The 17,712-nt window shown below is 42.6% G+C and overlaps 1 protein-coding gene across 4 annotated transcripts in view; it reads right to left on the bottom strand.

Moving 5' to 3' along the window:
• Positions 1-3,023: 3,023 nt before the first annotated feature.
• GLS (glutaminase) overlaps positions 3,024-17,712 on the bottom strand; it is a 59,749-nt gene continuing 45,060 nt past the window's right edge. For 3 of the 4 annotated variants that reach the window (XM_053982903.1, XM_053982908.1, XM_053982907.1), the window contains 4 exons: positions 4,815-4,876; positions 3,819-3,895; positions 3,614-3,677; positions 3,024-3,257 (listed from right to left, as the gene is read on the bottom strand). In XM_053982903.1, coding sequence (XP_053838878.1) covers positions 3,101-3,257; positions 3,614-3,677; positions 3,819-3,895; positions 4,815-4,876 — 360 coding nt within the window. In that variant the 3' untranslated portion in view covers positions 3,024-3,100. Of the gene's footprint in view, positions 3,258-3,613; positions 3,678-3,818; positions 3,896-4,814; positions 4,877-15,200; positions 15,324-17,712 lie in introns of those variants that run through there. The other variant, XM_053982906.1, reaches the window with a different exon arrangement.

The following is a 17,712-nucleotide window of genomic DNA, read 5'->3' as shown; positions in this document are numbered from 1 at the left end:
ACCATCATCTTGGTATTTCCATTTATTATGCTGTAAAAAGCAACACTATCTGGATTTTATTTCTTAAAATAAATAACTTTCATTTTCAGAACCAGTACAGCTCAAGTTTAGATTCATTCATGGGAAACTGCTAGAAATACATTCATCACTGTCTAGTCCCCACAATACAGAATCTAAAAGTCAAGATCAGCCCAGTCAGTTACAATGACCAGAAGTACACTGCCAGTAGGTATAGTCACAGATAGTCCAGCTCTGAAGCAAAAAAAAATCTGGTACAATACAGTTTGTTCACAAAGGCTAATTAATGCTAAGACTACCACAATATTTCTGAGTACAAAGCATTAAGTTAGCTGAACGATTTTAGGTTGTGATACAGAAGAAACATATGACATAAAAACAAAGGAGTGGGGAGAATCTTCTTTGGAGCATAAGGAAGTCAGCGTTGGATAAGATAACCAAAAGCTATTTACTGTAAAATCTACATGTCAGTGTCATGAATGATAAACAGCCAAACCAATGTACTGCATATATTTATATTTATAAATAACGCCATGTCTAAGTAGCTGCATCGCTGAATTGGACATTACAAAATAATCCATCTTCTCACAATGAGAAAATACTAAAACTAACCAGCAAAAATGCACTGAAGCTAGGACTGGCTAAAAGCACTCGGTATGAAAGAATCACGTTTAGGGACAGCTATGATCTCCAATGTTAGCTCAGTTACAATCCTTTTGGTTTTGGTTTGTTTATATCATGTGTACTATATATTATATACCTATGTTTAAAAATGCCAGTTTGAACAACGCGATGCCAGTTAAATAAAGCTAAATCAGGTATTTTTCTGAGAAGCTACAGAATGTGTTGTAATAGGGGCAAAATAGGGAAGATGAAAACTGAAATTCTTTATTTTGAACTAGGATCCATCTGAAAATATTCCTTTACACTGAAGACCATAAATCTGTTGCCTTGTGCTACCCAGTGATTGATGTGGCTCAACAAAGAGCCAGAGGCCATTTAATTTAGTTCTTGTTTACAAACAGGGGTGGCTGTGAGACAGGATGTGAAGAGAATGGGTTAAAAGCCTTCAGAAAAATAGCTGATCTTCAGAAGAAAAAAAAAAAAACCAAACAAAAACACCCAAAAAGAAACAAAAAAGAAACCCAACCAGCTTAAGAACAGGAGGATTCTTAAGAAAAAGTGTTTGATAACCATGCCAGCCAGCTTCAAGATGCTGTTTGAGGGCTTTAGACTTTCAGACTCTTTTAAGATTTCACCATGATGAAGACAGTCACTGCTTGTGATGAGTACCAAGCACTTTTCCATGTGACTTGTCCTCCCTGCAGGGAGGCAGTATGGCATTTCAACAAGAGACTGTACAGGAACTTGAAAGGATTTATTCTCAACTATACTGACCTGCTGGGTCGCTCTGGAGAAGTTACTTCTCTCCAAGCCTTAGTGTACTCATTGCTAAAGGAGGGTAATGTGGTTCAGATCATCTTTATAAAGTGCTTGGGCCATTCTAGGAAGAATTTGGGCATTATTTCAGGAGATTTTGGTGCCAAAACACAGAAAATTTGAACTCTGAGATCTACTAATGACTTGTACACTACGTGCTAGGATAAAAACCACCATACACACAATTCTCAAGCACAATCTCCTTTTCCATGTGCTAAATGATTCCTGCCTAAAACTCTTGTGCTAAAATCCTTGCCTACGTCCAACAACTGTAGTGTGTTGTGAATATCTGAAGTGATTGCCCACTTCTGAAGTTTTGTGCCACACTACTGGCAGAAGCAATTGTACATGGGACAGGGAGCTGTGGCAATATTGGACTTCTGTGAACTACAAATACCTGCATCTATATTTTCCATGACAGGGCACGTGCCATGCTGGCTTCAGTGGCAAGACAATGAATGCCACCATTCACCACAAAAGGCATTTACTCACTTGTGTTCCTGGTGCTGAACTCCTGTCCTACACCAGGGGAATCCCAGTGATGCAATATCCTGCTCCCTGGTTGATGGCAGTGCAAGAAGAGAACATACCCCAAAACCTGGCTTATCTCCTGCTCTGCTCCTGTTTTGATTGGCTCTGTGCTCCTTAAAGCTGTTTCACTCCATCCGTGTTCCTTACCACAAGCCTAAATGAGCTCAGATTGTATTTGGTTTGGTTCTTTGCCTTTCAAGCACTTCCACTGCCCCGGCTGGCTCCTGGTGCAGCCACCAGGAAGGAGCAGCACCTGTCAGCCCCCCCAGGGGTAGTGCAAATACACCTGCAAGGAACACCTGCACGGAGTGGAAGCACCCGTGTTCCCCGGCCACGGGGAAGTACTTTAGCAGCTGAACATGGAGAGAGAGGAGGGAGGCAAGACAAAGGGAACTGAGAGAAACGCTCCCCAGACAAAAATCCCACTACACACCGGAGCTACACGTCACACTCCCCTACGCCATTTGGTCAAACAAACCTTAAAACACATTCCCTGACAAGACTACCTCTAAGAACAAGCCTAGACCATTGACAAGTGTCACCTATATATTCTGTGATTATTTATATTATGTAAACAAGGTTGTGTGGAATTCTTTTTGCTATTTTTTCCCAAAGATAAGTGCAGATCCTTACTTAACACACCCAGCCTAAATCTACATCAGCATCCTCAGCTTTCAAAAAACCTCACTGACGCTCATACCTGACAGTACTCTGGCTCATCCTGGCCATACTGGAAACAGAGGGCTAAAGAAACAAAAATTCAGCAGAAAAGTTCCTGACCACAGACTAGAGTTCACATAGAACACAAAAATAAATTAAGTAGTGCACAGTAAAGCCAACAACAGCTAAATATTTTTATACATCAATTATATGCAGCATGAGGTAATATTGCTCACATTATGGAGGGAGATTCTTAGTTGGTTTTGTTTCTTTTGAAGAGATTGGATTTGTCCTGTGCGTATAGAAACTCCTGTAACGTAACACTGAAGTAACAGAGACTTCTGTAAAATATATACCACTATCAGATAGAAACACACACGCTCTTCATTACTTATGCATACCACAATTAAATAGGTAAGTGATTTGATTCTTAGGATCTAGCTGAAGATGATTATAGCAAGCCATCCAGATTTTTATGAACCGTTCGGTTCTCTTTTCCATCGTTGTTATCCTCTGATGGCGTGTATTGGACCTGATATTCTTGAAGAATTTTAAAAACATCATGGTGTCCAAAATGTAAAGCTTCGTCCATAGGAGTGTTATTCCACCTACAAAAAGCAGCACAGTATTTTTAAGATCAGCGCTTTAAGCAGAGAGCCAAAAAGCACCACAAATCAAGTTCTTTACATACTGCTCTAACGGCTCAGCACACAACCCCACGCAGTTCAGTAACTGTGCAACTTCATTAAGCTGAACACAACCTTTGAAATAATGGGTTTAGTGGTTCATTTTTCATTCCTGCTCCGTCTGCAGAACCTGCAGAGAACCACTAGGATCCCATTCCCCCGCTTCAGTGGCCTGGCTCAATACATTCCACTCCTATTTGACAGGCACCTCTCCTCATGGGGACTAAGGAAGTGTTACTGGAGCATCTTTCCTCCAAACCAGCAGTAAAGACACTCACCTGTCTTTGGGGAAAGGATTCACTTTGCACGCTTCCAGCAGAAACTTAACAACATCCACGTGTCCTAAAGGAAAAGCAGCTTTGTGAGTGCATGTACTCCTATAGATCCATTTATGTACAGACAAAAGCAGGTATGCAGAGACAGCAAGGATGTGCTAAAGCACACAGACAGACAGACAGCAAATGCTGTGTGAGGAGACAGTACCTTCTGCAGCTGCCACATGCAGGGCTGTCCGTGAGTCATAGTCTCTCTGCTCCATATCCATTCCTGACAGAGCAAACCTTAAAACAAAGTAAAATACAACAAAAGAGATTGCAGAGGCAAGCCTTAGGCAATTTAAAGCACATTACAAAACTAGCATGGAAGGACACCACCCTGCCACAAGAGGATGTTAGCAGCACCACCAGCACATAGTATCTTTGCTGATAATGAAAGGGCTTTGGCTTTGAAAACCAGCTTAGTGCCTTAGCTTCCTTTCTGTTTAGTTGTCATAAATAAAAATAAAACATCTTTGTAGAAAACATAACAGTCAACAGACCTGATTTAAAATTGTACATGGACAAGCTAAGCCACATAAGGCAAAGTAAATTTATACCAGGTGAGAAAATCCCAGGAAGTCTCCCAGGTCTGAAAATCCTGAGCAGCATTAAGGGACTGGGAGAGTTCTTGCTTCACACTATGGTGCCCTGGGACAGCAGAGTTAAACTATACACCATATATTTCCCCACCCACTAATTATATTTGCATATATTCTAGCCAAATTAATGCTTATTTAGTCTACTACCATTATTACTTTAAATGTTCCCAGATTCTCCTCCAGATTTAAAAAGCAAAGCTAGATGTCCTAACCTGTCCAATAACAATGTACATTGTCCAACCTGAATTTTTGTGGCATTTTCACAATTAACTATCAAAGCAGGTGAGAGTACAGACAGGATTTTCTGCTATTGCTATAATAAAATGGTTAAAGAAATTGTTTTACTGTGAGCCAAAGAAATGGAATACAGTGAGATTCAGGATAGTGTGATTTGATGGTTAAATTTGAGTGTTTTGTTTGGGTTTTGGGTGAACATATTCAATCTCTAGCTCATGCAGCTCAATGTCCCCAACCCAGACACAGTGCATGTGCCTGTTCCTAAATAAACAACAATAGCAGGAACCAAACAAGCATTCCTATTCCCAAACCCCACTGATGTTTACCTCCGGAGTGCAGACACGTCCCCTGTGTAGGCAGCAAACAGCAGATTTATCACAGACTTCACCTACAAAGAGAGATTAAGTTCCAGTTTACTGACCTTCCCTCCAAAAGAAAACCCAGTGGGGCCAGTTGGTCCAGTGCTTATGAACTGTATACCTTTGCCTGACCACATTCTCCAGTACAGCTTGCTTTGCTACCAGTACTGCAAGGTCTGTCTTTCCAAGGCTGAAGTGGTTGAGGACAGTAAAAGAACTAAAACCAATTCATTTCTGCTCTGTTGTGGTAAAAAATATGAGCCTTGCTCTATGGGCAAACCGTTGTTTCTCTCTTCAGTTGCCCAATGACACCAAATATTGAATTTCACAGACATCATCACTCTGCACAATTTATAAAATCATGAACTCAAATGGCAAACTCACTTTGGAAAAGTAAGATTATTTTTATTATTACCTGTAAAGATTCCTAATGCCAGGAGAAATCTATGTCAGCAGACAGAGTTATTTAAATGTTACTCTTTTTTCCATGTATTACAGATAATCCTTGCATACATCCAACATACACACTTTTGCTCAAATAAACCATTTTAAGCAGTTTTGTTACGTAATAAGCAAAGCTTCCAGGCAGATAAAGTTGGATCTTTTTAGATAAATATGGGCTTAAAGCACGACACAGGTAAAGTCTCTGGTAAGTAGTGCTTCTTCTCAGCTCTATTAATTTTTCTAGTAATGAAATGATACTGCCAGGGTACACCAACCTTGTCCCATGCATATTTTTAATACAGCCTGGCTATAACAACTCTGCAGGTTTTAACAAGCGCCAAAAATGACATGCCAGATGGTTTTAAGTATCCACATCAGCTTCTTTCATAAACTGACATAGCCACTTCTAGGCACCATTTCACAGTAATTTCCAGTAAACTTTCTAAATGCTGCTTTGCTTTTTGAGTCTACAAAGCTCCGTCGCTGCCACCAGCCAAGTAACAGAGATAAAAGAGGGAGCTGATGCTGCACTGACCTTCTACAGCAAGGAGGAGAAACAAACAAAATGAGAAATCCCCACCCACAAGCAAGTCTCCCACAGATTTCTGCAAGAACACTGGCATATTTTCACAGGGCCAGAGAAGAGCCAACATCTGCGCCTCTTCTAAACCAAAGCTGCGGAATTGCTCGTTTTTTACACCTCAAATATGCACTGACGCAAAGAGAGAGCGAAGGAGAAGGAGGCACAAAGGCCAGGATGGAAATACAAAGGGGACACAGAGCACCCACAAACCCCCGCAGCTCCTTTCCAGTTTGCAGTATGGGAGCTGTAAGATGATGAAGATCCTACAGCCTGAGCTCCCTTCTCAGGGGGCTCTGCCCTGCTGGGCTGTCCCTAAACCCGAGTGGCTCCAGAGGCTGGGCCGCTGGTCAGGCTCCCGCAGCTCTGACCCCGCAACACCTTCAGCTGTGGCAAACCTGACACCGCCCCACACCCGCCTCGCCACTGTTACAGCGGGCTGACATGGAGCGATTCTACTCCTCCCACAAAGCTCCCTCTGTTTAGAGTTTCTGCCACAGGCCAAACCAGTGACCAAGGCTCCCAGGCAGCTCAGCGGGCCCTGCTCGGGAGGCAGAGCCGGCCAGCCCAGCCGAGGCCTCGCAGCCCTCGGGAGCTCAGGGCCGGGCTCAGCCCCTCTCCAGCCCGGCTCAGCAGCAGCGCTGCAGGACCACGGCAAGCAGCTGCCGGGAGCAGCCCAGGGCTGGGCTCTGCCCGTGCGCTGTCACGGACACAGCCCAGGGCTGGGCTCTGCCCGTGCGCTGTCACGGACACAGCCCAGGGCTGGGCTCTGCCCGTGCGCTGTCACGGACACAGCCCAGGGCTGGGCTCTGCCCGTGCGCTGTCACGGACACAGCCCAGGGCTGGGCTCTGCCCGTGCGGTGTCACGGACACACGGACACACATTGCTACATCAGCCAGGCCAGCTCGGGGCAGCACCCACCCAGCCACACTCCCCGGGCTTTCCATAGCGAGCGCCACAGCCACCCCGAAATGCCGAACCCTCTAACAGACAGCATTTGTTACAGGCACCGGGCTGCAGACTGCGTGCAGGTGTGAAAGGGGAATTTCGCTTGATAATCTCTGCATTTCATCGAGATGATTCAGGCCCGCTGGGGCCCCGCAGGCAGACCAGGCTGGCGGCACTCCCCTGTTTCAGGTCCTCCAGGTGATGAATACTCTCCCTTTTCAGGGTCTGGGATGAGCAAAGGACGCACTGTCTTACACAAAAACCATTTCAGAGGTAACTGACCATTTTGGCTGGGCTTCCTGATGTTTCTGGGAAATGCAAAAATATATTAAAGTAATAAAATAAAAATAGCGCACATTCCTTTCTTCAAAAAACAACTTTCCAAGTGCAGTCAGAACCCAGAATCCTGGATTCAGCTGAACGTTTTGCTAAAAAGCGATTTTTGTTTTCTATAAAGACGTGACAAAATGTAATCTGGAGATTCCTGAGGCTTTGTAACACAATCACCTTAGATTACATCTCTCAGCAATCTGGGAGAGGTCAAAGCTGCTCCTTCCTTAAGATAAAGTAAAATCAAAGGTTGCTTTACTTTAAAACTGAACTTCTTGATAGATCAAAACAAAAACAAATTCAAGTCCAGACAAAAAGATCTCTGCTTGTTTACCTCAGAAGGAAATTTGTTCTGTGTCCGATATTAAACGTAATGGGATACAAAAAGCAGGAGAAACACAACAAATTCAGTGGGACAATTATTAGCAGAGTAATTATCAAAAGCTGGTCAAAGGTGAACTCAAACTAAAATAAGCCAAGTGTGGCCATCATAGCTGAAAAAATCCTTTTGGGACAACTTCTTCCTGCTTCTAGAGAGACTTCAATGATTTTATGGGAGAATTAGACTGGATTTGCTACCAACAAAACACACCTTGACCCCATAACTGCACCCTACTGTAACAGCAACATAGACCAGGCCAAAAAATTAACAAACTTCATAAGGTATGAAATGAAACTGCTCGGAAGGCAGCCATAAAAACCAGAAGTTTTATTGAGTTCACATAAAAAGTGAATTCAATAAAATTTAGGAATCTGCAAACACAAAATACATTTTGAACTCAAAGTAAGAATATACCATCTCCACAAGCATCTTATGGGTCTTCCTTGGCTTTGAAGAGAACAATAATCTAAGCAGCATATATATTAAAGCATTATATAAGAGGCTGTCATTTACAGTGAGAAAAACTTCCTAAGTGAACAGCACTTGCTGCCATAAGCTTTGTATCTGTGCAGAATCTCACTTAGGGCTGCCACAAAGTCAAGTACAAATTCTCTACCCAAAACTCACAGTACTAGTTTGAAATAACAGGTTCATTTCAAAAAAAAAAAAAAAAAAAAAAAAAAAAAAAAAAAAAAGGCAAAAGAAACTCTGAAGTGGCAGCAGCAAACATACGATTTTGGGATTTTTGGGATTTTTAACTGTAGGGGAGAAAAAAAATAGAGAACATGACAGATGAGCTCTATCCATTCAAACTAAGTAGGGCACAAGGCAACTAATTTAAGTGTTTGGACACTCTGCCAGTGAGTTTCTCACCAAGTGGTTCATGAACATTCGGTGTGGTGTTCCAATAACTGCACTGGTGAACACAAGCTTCCCTAATGTTTAGAAACACAAAGTTTGTTTTTCACAACCTTTTCCTACTGCACATACTTCCCTAACTATGAAAATGTAATAAAAGGGGAAGGGATGGAGTCCCTTTGCTTTATACAAGCTGGATGGATCTCACACTGCCATACAGCTGCATGGCAGGATCAAACCCAGAGCAGAAACTGTTGCACCTTTTGTCAAACAAGAGAGAAAACCTGCATGCACTAAGCAGAAGGACTTGGCAGCTCTCTTCTCACCACATCAACACCACAGAGCACTGCTCACTCAGCTACAATGAGACACTCTCTGTACAGCACTCTTTCCTGAGCACTGGGTATAATCCTTATTATCCAGGCAGTGAAACCAGCAAGGAAATGTTGCTCAGAAATACTCATGTCACTCAATGGTAGAAATCAGAAACACAGTTTCACCATCAGGTTAGCAAGTGTTAGAGGTCTTGGACTCAGCTGGACAAAGCTATGAAGGATCCAAGTCCTGCTTCACATCAGAGGTGATCAAATGACTGATGTCTCCAGAGGTACCTCTCCAGTTAATGGTTCTGTGAGTCTGTGGGTCAGGATGTGAGCAACTCAAGAAAGAAAAATCAAGACTGTTGTTGCTCAAGAACTGCACTGAGGTCAAGTTAAAGCAAGGAAACAGCTGGAGTTGAGAGCAGCAGGAAGTCACAGTGCTACAGCAGATACTTCAGATAAACACAGGGGACGAAAAAGGCAAAAAACAGAAGAGCAAAAACACCATTCCAAAACCCCAAATGGACAAACTGAGTGAGCCACAAAGCCAGTTACAAAGTGAAAATCAGTTTCGAAGCAGCAGTGCTGACGTGAGCGGATGCACAGGGACAGAGGAACAGCAGTGGGGAGCACGTGACGCAGTACACAGCAAGTGCATGGCTGTGCCCCCCTTCTCTGCAAGCACAAAGGACTTGGGCATGACATGAGATCTTTAGGGTTGGTTTTCAATTTCTCGGTGTACCAACTGGAAAAACTAAATTTAAAAAAAAAAAAGTTTAACTTCAGTATTAATATGATGAAGTTACTTATTGCAAGTGAAATTTCAATAACATCTAACTGATCTGAAAGGCTTGACTGGAATGTGGGAATTGTCTTGGTGGAATATTTGTAACAAAACAGTCCTTCCTACCTGAGCTGCACACCCAAATCCAGACTTACTTAAATAACCTCACGATGGCTAATAGCAAATGCTCACACAAGACTGAGAATCACTCCTCTCTTAACAGAGACCAGTTTAGAGGATTTTTTTTACCTGAAGACAAGGGTATCTACCACTGCCTGGCTCTAATGCCATCCACAGAACACCTCTTCAAACACTTCAGAGCACACTGACATTGTTAGTGGCACTAAGATGGGAAACTGAGGCCTAGAGATGGAAATTAACTGCTACAGTCTCATGGTGAAGGGAGAGTGGCCTGACACTTTCTGCCCACTGCCTTCATCATTAATGAAGAAGACAACCAAAACCTCAAGCAGGAGCCAAGCCCAAGCAGCTGAGCACACCAGCACTGTGCTCTGTCCTTGCCCATGTGTCCCTGTCACCACAGGGCTCTGTCCCGCTCTGCTATCGCTGCAATGCCTCCAGCAGGGCAGGGAGAGCCTCTGCCCTGCACTTGGGTCAGGAGAGAAAAGCCAAACAGCTGTGCATGTACAGAGAGCAAATCCTTCAGAAAAAAATTAATTTAGCTCAAAGCTGGATTACTTCCATGAGAAGCTCTTAGCTAAAAAGGTCAGTGAATCTGGATTTTAATTTCCTACCGTGTCCTGCTTCCTGAGAACGCTCCGCCCTCTATAATTTATTTGAAAACATTACAGAATTAACATGCTGAAAAAAGAAGTATTACTTCCAACTTTATGTTTCTCCAGGTGGCTGAGCAATATAGTCAAGCTCTATAGTTTATAATAGTGCTGCTTAAGGCAAGCCAAACAAGGATAAATAAACAACTCCCCTAAACTTTCCAATGCTCTTTCCACGATATTTAGGGATAACACCACAAGTTAGTCTTCTGAAGAGCCTTCTCAAAATACTGAGATATTTTCTCAATATTCTGAAATATTGAGGAAAAAAAAGGTTTGAATGGATATTGTTTCTCAGGAACTTTGCTGTATCTGAACTTTACTATGCACCAGACCAAGTGTGCTGACAGGAGACTTTCAAATACAACAAGAGGAATTAAAAAGAGAGAGTAGAGCTAGTTGAGAGAACACATGCACCACACTCTTCTCTCACATCCCATTTTGTGCTTAAAATGGGATGCAACACTTCCTCTCAGGGAACCCTGCCCCTCTGGCCAACTGGCTTGAAGAACAAAGTTATCAACTGTCCCCTGCATGGCACAGAGGTGCAGAGATAAATTGGGATTTAAATTTCAGTGCCTAGTGACACGTGACTGTCACACCAGCCCCAGGGCCTGATGCACTGGGCCCTCCGAATGGGTCCCAGGTAAGCAGGGCTCTGGGTTATGTTCCCCCCAGGCTCCCAGCCCTAGGAGAGCCACACAGCAACCAGAATGCAGACCTGCAGCTCTTCACCAGGGAAATCAGCCCAGCCCTGTCTGGAAGTGTCCCCAAGGAGAGGCACACTTCTCTGTGCCACTAACTCCCACGGCGCTGAGCACAGCTGATCTGCACCTGGGACAGCCTGGCTGCCTCCCTGGGGCACCTGCACCCAGGGTGACACAGCACAGCTCCACACGGAAAATCCCTCAGGTGGCATTTCCAAAGAGCACATCCCGGCAGCACGTTGCTCCCTCCAGGCAGGAGGCTCCGTGCTGTCCCACACTGCAGGCCGAGTCCCCCGCCTGGCAGGGGACACGCGAGCCCAGGAGCCCCGCACACGCCCGGCTCTCCATCCATTGTTCCCAGCACAAGGCACAGCTAATCTGGCTCAGCGCGGCATTAGCTGGGAAGAGCAGAAAATAGATTGTTAAGCTGCCCAAGGTGAGCACCTGTCCAGTGAACGGGGATTAACGCTCCATAGCGGGACTGCCTGTTCCCATCCTCTGCAGTCAGGGACTGACAGGGAAGGCAGGAGCAAAGAGTTTACATGAGTCACGAGTGATTAAAGTAATAAAAGCTCCAAAATCAACAGGAACTCACTTTCACAGTAGCACTGTTCAGCTGCTTTTCCTGAAGCAGATCCCCTGATGAGGGTCACCAGGGTATGCAGCAAAAAGCAATCCCTCCTCCTGCTCTTCGGAAGAACTGTGGATTTTCAGATGCTTGTTTTATCAATGGAAAACAATCCCTGAAATCCAAGGTGCCAATATAAACTCTGAAACAGCAGTGCTAACCTACAGATACCACGAAAAGCAAACCTAGAGCACAAAGCAAGCCGTTTAGTCATCCAGTTTTTACACACTGAACTTGTAACTCACCTCCACTGGAGCACAGCTTTTACACGGCGTTTTCCTGGCATGTAGGATTTCAAAATAAAGAAAAAACAAACAGAAAAAAAAAAAAAAACCAAACTTGCACAAAATGAATTCTGGCATTTCAACTCTGAAACTAGAATGCAAGTAGTCCCTAAAAGGACAAAAATAAACCAGGGATGGATCTGAAAGTGGAACACAGACATTAGATATTGTCTAATGACGTGTCTTCAGGATCACTGATTTTACAAATAGGCCAGCTTTGCATTTACATTTAATTTTCAATAACCTGGAATCTACTCTCCAGTGTCTACATACAAGGCTATTGTTGGGAAAAAAGTTCAGGTCTAAAAGAGACAGCCATAGTCTTCCTTTAAAATACCATTGTTCAATATGAAGGTAAGTTGTACTTCACAGGGGAAGAAATCTCAGTCAAAAGCCTGTTTTTAAAATTGAGCTTCTGCTTTGTTTCTCATGAAATAAGTGGAACTTATTACCTAAGGGTAAGTAAAGCACGTATTTTACAAAATCAAAACTAAGACTGAACTACAGACAAATACCTAACCAACCTCTAAGCCCTCCAAGCCCAGCCAAGCATCATCTCAATTCCACAGCCAGGACCTGCCCTGTCTGCCCCACTCCAGTGCCAGCTGCCTGTCAGGACACAACTCCCAGACTAAGTGCCGTGATTTATTCACTAAATGAATCCCAGACTAGTTTAGATGCCCACCCAGGAGAGGACTGGCTCTGAAGTGGTCTCAGAGCTTGCTAGTGAGGTTGTGCCCATGAATATTTTTAGGGACGGACAGTCCTTGAAGGCACTCGAAACAGCCTCTGGATTAAGCCTCAACGTTACCTTACTCTACAGAAAACTCAGTTCCACAAGAACAGGTAATTTCTCTAAGTAACTTCCTGAAGCACACAAAAGTGAGGCTTTCAGTAAGTGATCAAATAACCCCACGTAGCTCAACAGCAACCCAACACCGACTGCCTCTGACAGAGCCTCCTGCCCTGACTTCAAACAAACGCAAGGGTCTTAAGAAGTTACAAACTTAGAATTCCTTGGAAGAGTCTTTGTTCCCACTACACTATAAATAATTAGAAGACGTGTGAATAAATTAATGCATATTACCTATATTAAAATATTGATATATTTGAAAATACAGATGAGGCTAGTTCCATAAAACTAGCATTTCTTCTTGACAACTTCCACCACCTCTTTAGGCTATTTTCTGCACTACTGATCGTTGTTTCCTCATGTAATGTGACAGAAGTGCAAAAATAACTTTAGAATCTGCTCTGCCATGTTTTAAAACTGACACAGGAAATGAGATTTTGTCAGTTTTTTTCCCCAGTTTCCTTTCTAACCCTTTGACTATCCTTTCTTTTCCTCTAGATGGTGCAAGGTCCTCCCTCTTTACAGCTGGGCACAGAGGACGATACCCAGCTCCTTCAGTTTTACCAGCCGTGGGTGCAGTGTTTATTTTTGGCCTCAAAGCTGCCACAAGTGACTTTCAAAGCTGCTACCATGGAGTTTATTTCTGGAGTCTCCCTGGTGGAACTAACTTGAAATGCCGTTTGCACAGCAATTATCCATACAGTTTGTGCTGTTGATATCAAAGTAACAGACTAACAAAACACTTATTTATTCCTCACTCCAGTTTCCAGCAGCCCTGCTCAAACACCGCCCGTGCATGTACTGAAATACTGAAAGCTGCTTCTCCCATGAGTGATGTCTAGACTGCAGGCACACAAGAGGCTGTATTTTCATGTATCCAAACACAAAGCAGCTCTAAACCAACTGTGCTGTTAGAGCTGCAAAACCCTCAGGCAAGCCAGCACACTGGTTAGTTATTACTTTTACTTAAAGCTGGGCAAAATCCCAGTAGGTATTTAAATATCTTCTTGCAATTCAACTACTCACGTTGTTTCAAATCCAAATCCAATCTTTTAGAATGAAGCTAGTCATTTTTTCCTTCTGACTTCCTGCATTTTTGAACTAGCTGGTAGACACTGACAATGAAAAGTTTTTAATGGTCGTAAAAGTGTTTGTTTAAAATCCAAAAACAGAGCAAAGAGTTTTGACTAGGTTCAGTTCATGAACACTGAAACAAGCCTGTACCAGTAGCTCAATCTTGGAACTTGTCACAGAAGCTGGCATGCAGATGAATGTAAGAAATAATTAAACCAAACATATACACCCAAGGTTTGTCTTGACACCAGGATCCCTTCTTCAACTGAAGAACAACTGTCAGTCTGCTTCACTGAAAAACAGATGGGCTAAGGCCACTACAGGAGAAGTGCAGCTTTCCTGGAGGGAAGGCTGAGCAGAGGTGGTTTGTTCCCCTCTTCCATCTACTGGCATCAACTGGATTTCCATCATTCACATTTCCCTCTGATTCAAGCCTTTTTGGTATAAATACTGGATTATGCCACCCAAAATTGCAAATAATTAGAATACTGAAACCATATGTTACAGTAAACTGCATTTCTTCATCCATCTCTGCCTGAAGCCCTTTTTTTGGTCAAAATATTTTAAATTAATGGAGGTATTCAAAAGCATCTAAAAATGGTATTTACTAAAAATGAGCACAATACCGTAAGAGTTTGTCCCTTTTTTTCTTCTCTATTACTGTAATAGTAAGGACACAGGAAGCAGTAACAGTGAGCAGAAGGTATTTTTCCTCCAATATTTGGAGCCATGAAAGACAGAAATAATCTCTTCAGCACCAACCTGTTGCTCATAAGATGGCCATTAAGTGGACAAAAATTTCTGGAAGGAGTTTTAACACATGTAGTCCTCAAAACAACCTCTGAATTCACCCTAAACACTATCAGGCAGGAGGTGCAAGTTCTTCAACTGTCCAAAAATATTCTTTGACTCATATAGAACAAAGAGTCACAGATAGGACTGAGCTCAGTTCTACAATTTGTTCAGCCAGTGCATGCTCAGAGATTATTACATTTAATTATCCTAATTTTTAAATGCTAAATGAGATTTAGAATCCTGTAAATTAAATCTGAAATCATTTATGTTTGCAATATAGTTCCATAGGTCTAGGCTGCTTCATGCTATGTTTGGTTTTACTCAAGTGCCTGAAATACAGAACAGCCCTTGATGACGGCAAGCAACGGAAGCAGAAACCTCGTTTCATGGTAACACACACTGGGAATTTGTAATGCCTTGTTATTTACAGCTCTGACTATTGATTAACTCTGAAGTATTAGTAAACTGATGCTGTTTAAATTACAGATAAGACTATTGAATTATGATGAATTAGGAGTTAAGTAATTAAACAAAATTTACTAGAGTAAGCGAAACATCTACTTACCTTCTGCAACTGAGATTCCTTCACAAAGACCATGCCCATCTATTCCACTGCTGAGATGTGCAAACCCCACAGGGTGAGACAAGCTGTTTTGGCCAGCCATGTTCTGCCCCACTCCCACCTCTCTCTCCCCTGATGGAGGCATAAGAAACAACCATTCACTAATCCTGACTCCAGAACCTGATCTCCAGAGGTGGAGAGCAGGTCACACAAACCAAAGTGTAATTGGATCCTTGCATGCAAGCCTCTCCTCCAGGAATCAGGGCATACCAACTCAATTTCACTACAAAATATTACATAGTATCATAAGAATGCCCAGGGTGTGTGGATGGCACAGTTTCTCCTTTCCAGTGCCATCATCAGGAGCAGTGGGAAATGTGGGAAGCAGACTGGGTTTGTATTTCCTCTTTCTAGCAGATAAAACCAATACTGATGATGAACTGGGTTCAAGGGGTACAAAGAAAAAAAAAAAAAAAAAACCACAGAAATCAGAGCTCAAGATTCAGAGCCATTGACTCCATCAGTATTAGATTACAGGATCCCAGAAACAGATGCTTCTTTAGTTGGAAGACACTTCCAGGAAAAAAAGCCTGATATGAAGCATCAAGAACAGGTACTAGGATGGACCCAGACAATACTGCTGTCACAGATATCCCTGAAGAACAGATCTTCCTAAATTTTTCAACACAGAAGACCTTAGAGTACCTAATGCTGAAGCTTCAACAGTGCTCACATGACAATGTTGTGACTGGAGAGCTTCCCTGCCCCTTCCCACGTGTGCCTGGACAAACAGATGAGCCTGGCAGAAGAGGAGCTGATCTCAAGAGCTACTCACTAACAATTTCTTGTTACATCTTATCCTCTGTTTAATACCCACGTTGGTACGGGCGTATCCATTCCATTCCTTTATTTGGGGATGATTATGTTGATTTCTGAAGGTACAAATACTGGGAAGAAGAGAGAAAACTGAGCACCAAAGCTCTTCACTAGATTACAGGGAGCATGGCCATGCTTACTTCCACCTGCTGTTTCCAATTTCTTCTGCTACCAATGAATTAACACATTTTTTGCTTTTGGAAACAACGGAATTAAGCACATCACTGAAAAGACACCAAAATATCAAGTGAGAATTTAATCATCCTTCAGTAGACTTAAGAGCTAAAGTTGGCTGATTCCACTGTTGTTTTTTTTTTTTGTTTGGTTTTTTTTTTGTTTTTTGTTTTTTCTTTTTAAGAAGACCTTTCATGGACATCCATAAACTCATAAATTGTGCCAGCAACAGAAGTTCTTGAACACCTAATAAAGAAGACCAGATTAGAATAGCAGTAGTGAATAATAGTGGGTCAGGCAGTTCCACAGAACTGAGAATTAACAAGAGGGAGTCATAGAAAAAACCTGGCCGGGCTCCTGTCCTGGATGACCAGAAGTGTTACTGCTGCATTGTTGGCCATGAACAGTATGACAAAGGAATCATAAGTCAATTAATCTTTTCAACTAAAGGTTTACTAGATCAAGTGGAAGACCTAAAGCATGAAGACTTCCACCCTTTAAGATAAAGACCAAGCAAATTTTCATTTCTAGGTGGCATGCATTTGCCATCAACAACTTGGATGGCAATACCTCAGTCAGTGATGCTGCCATGTCTAAAGCGTCCAAGTTTTGTAAGAAAATGATGCCCTCCAAGTTTTGTAAGAAAATGACCCTCCACTGTCAAACTTTTTCAGCATTTCTCATCAGCAATGAAACATTTTGTCAGTAAATAATGATGGCTGGAAGTTCAAAAATGGTAAAACAATTCTTGCGGTAAACTATCACAGAAATGTTATACCTACTTTGGTAGCTCCTTTTCAGCCTTTTCAAAGACTAAACCCTTGCTAACAGTTCTGCAACAAAGAGCATTGGGAATATACAGAGAAACCTTAAAAAGGGGAATGAATGCTAAGCCATTGATCCTGGATGCAGGGGAAAAAAAAACAAGAGCCTTTGGAGTAATGGATTTAGACATCACTAACAGTGCAAGATTTGGGACCAAAGGACTGGGATCAATGGCAGTCACATGAATCCAGTGGAATGCTGATGGGTGTTTTAGTGACAGAGCTGTGTTAAGCAGACAGGACAAAAGGATGTCTGCCTTTTCAAGGACCTGTTGACACCACTGATACCCACACAACAGGGTAGAGTGGGGCAATGCTCCGGCTTCCCAGCCTGTAGGCACTTCACATTTGTGGATGACAGTTTACTCTTAAATACAGGGCTTGGAACTGGAATTATAGGCAAAAGAAAGGACTTTGCTCTAGAAGGATGTAGGGCACCTGCACTACCGACAGACTGACTCCACCCTACAGGCTGAAAGCAGAACGGGGAAGTCTTACTAGACACTTGCACCTTACTCTTGTTGAGAGGGTTCTTTCTAAATATTAGGATCAAGTTTCTATATATCTTCTTATTTTTAGGCTATGTATTCCATACCTTGTATTGAAAGGTATGTTTTCCTCATACTGAAAATATTTATTACCTTAAA

This window comes from Vidua macroura, chromosome 7 (assembly GCF_024509145.1).
Source record: "Vidua macroura isolate BioBank_ID:100142 chromosome 7, ASM2450914v1, whole genome shotgun sequence".
Lineage (NCBI taxonomy): Eukaryota > Metazoa > Chordata > Aves > Passeriformes > Viduidae > Vidua > Vidua macroura.
The sequence above is the reverse complement of the archived record's forward strand: the minus strand, read 5'-3'. Positions and strand labels throughout refer to the sequence as shown.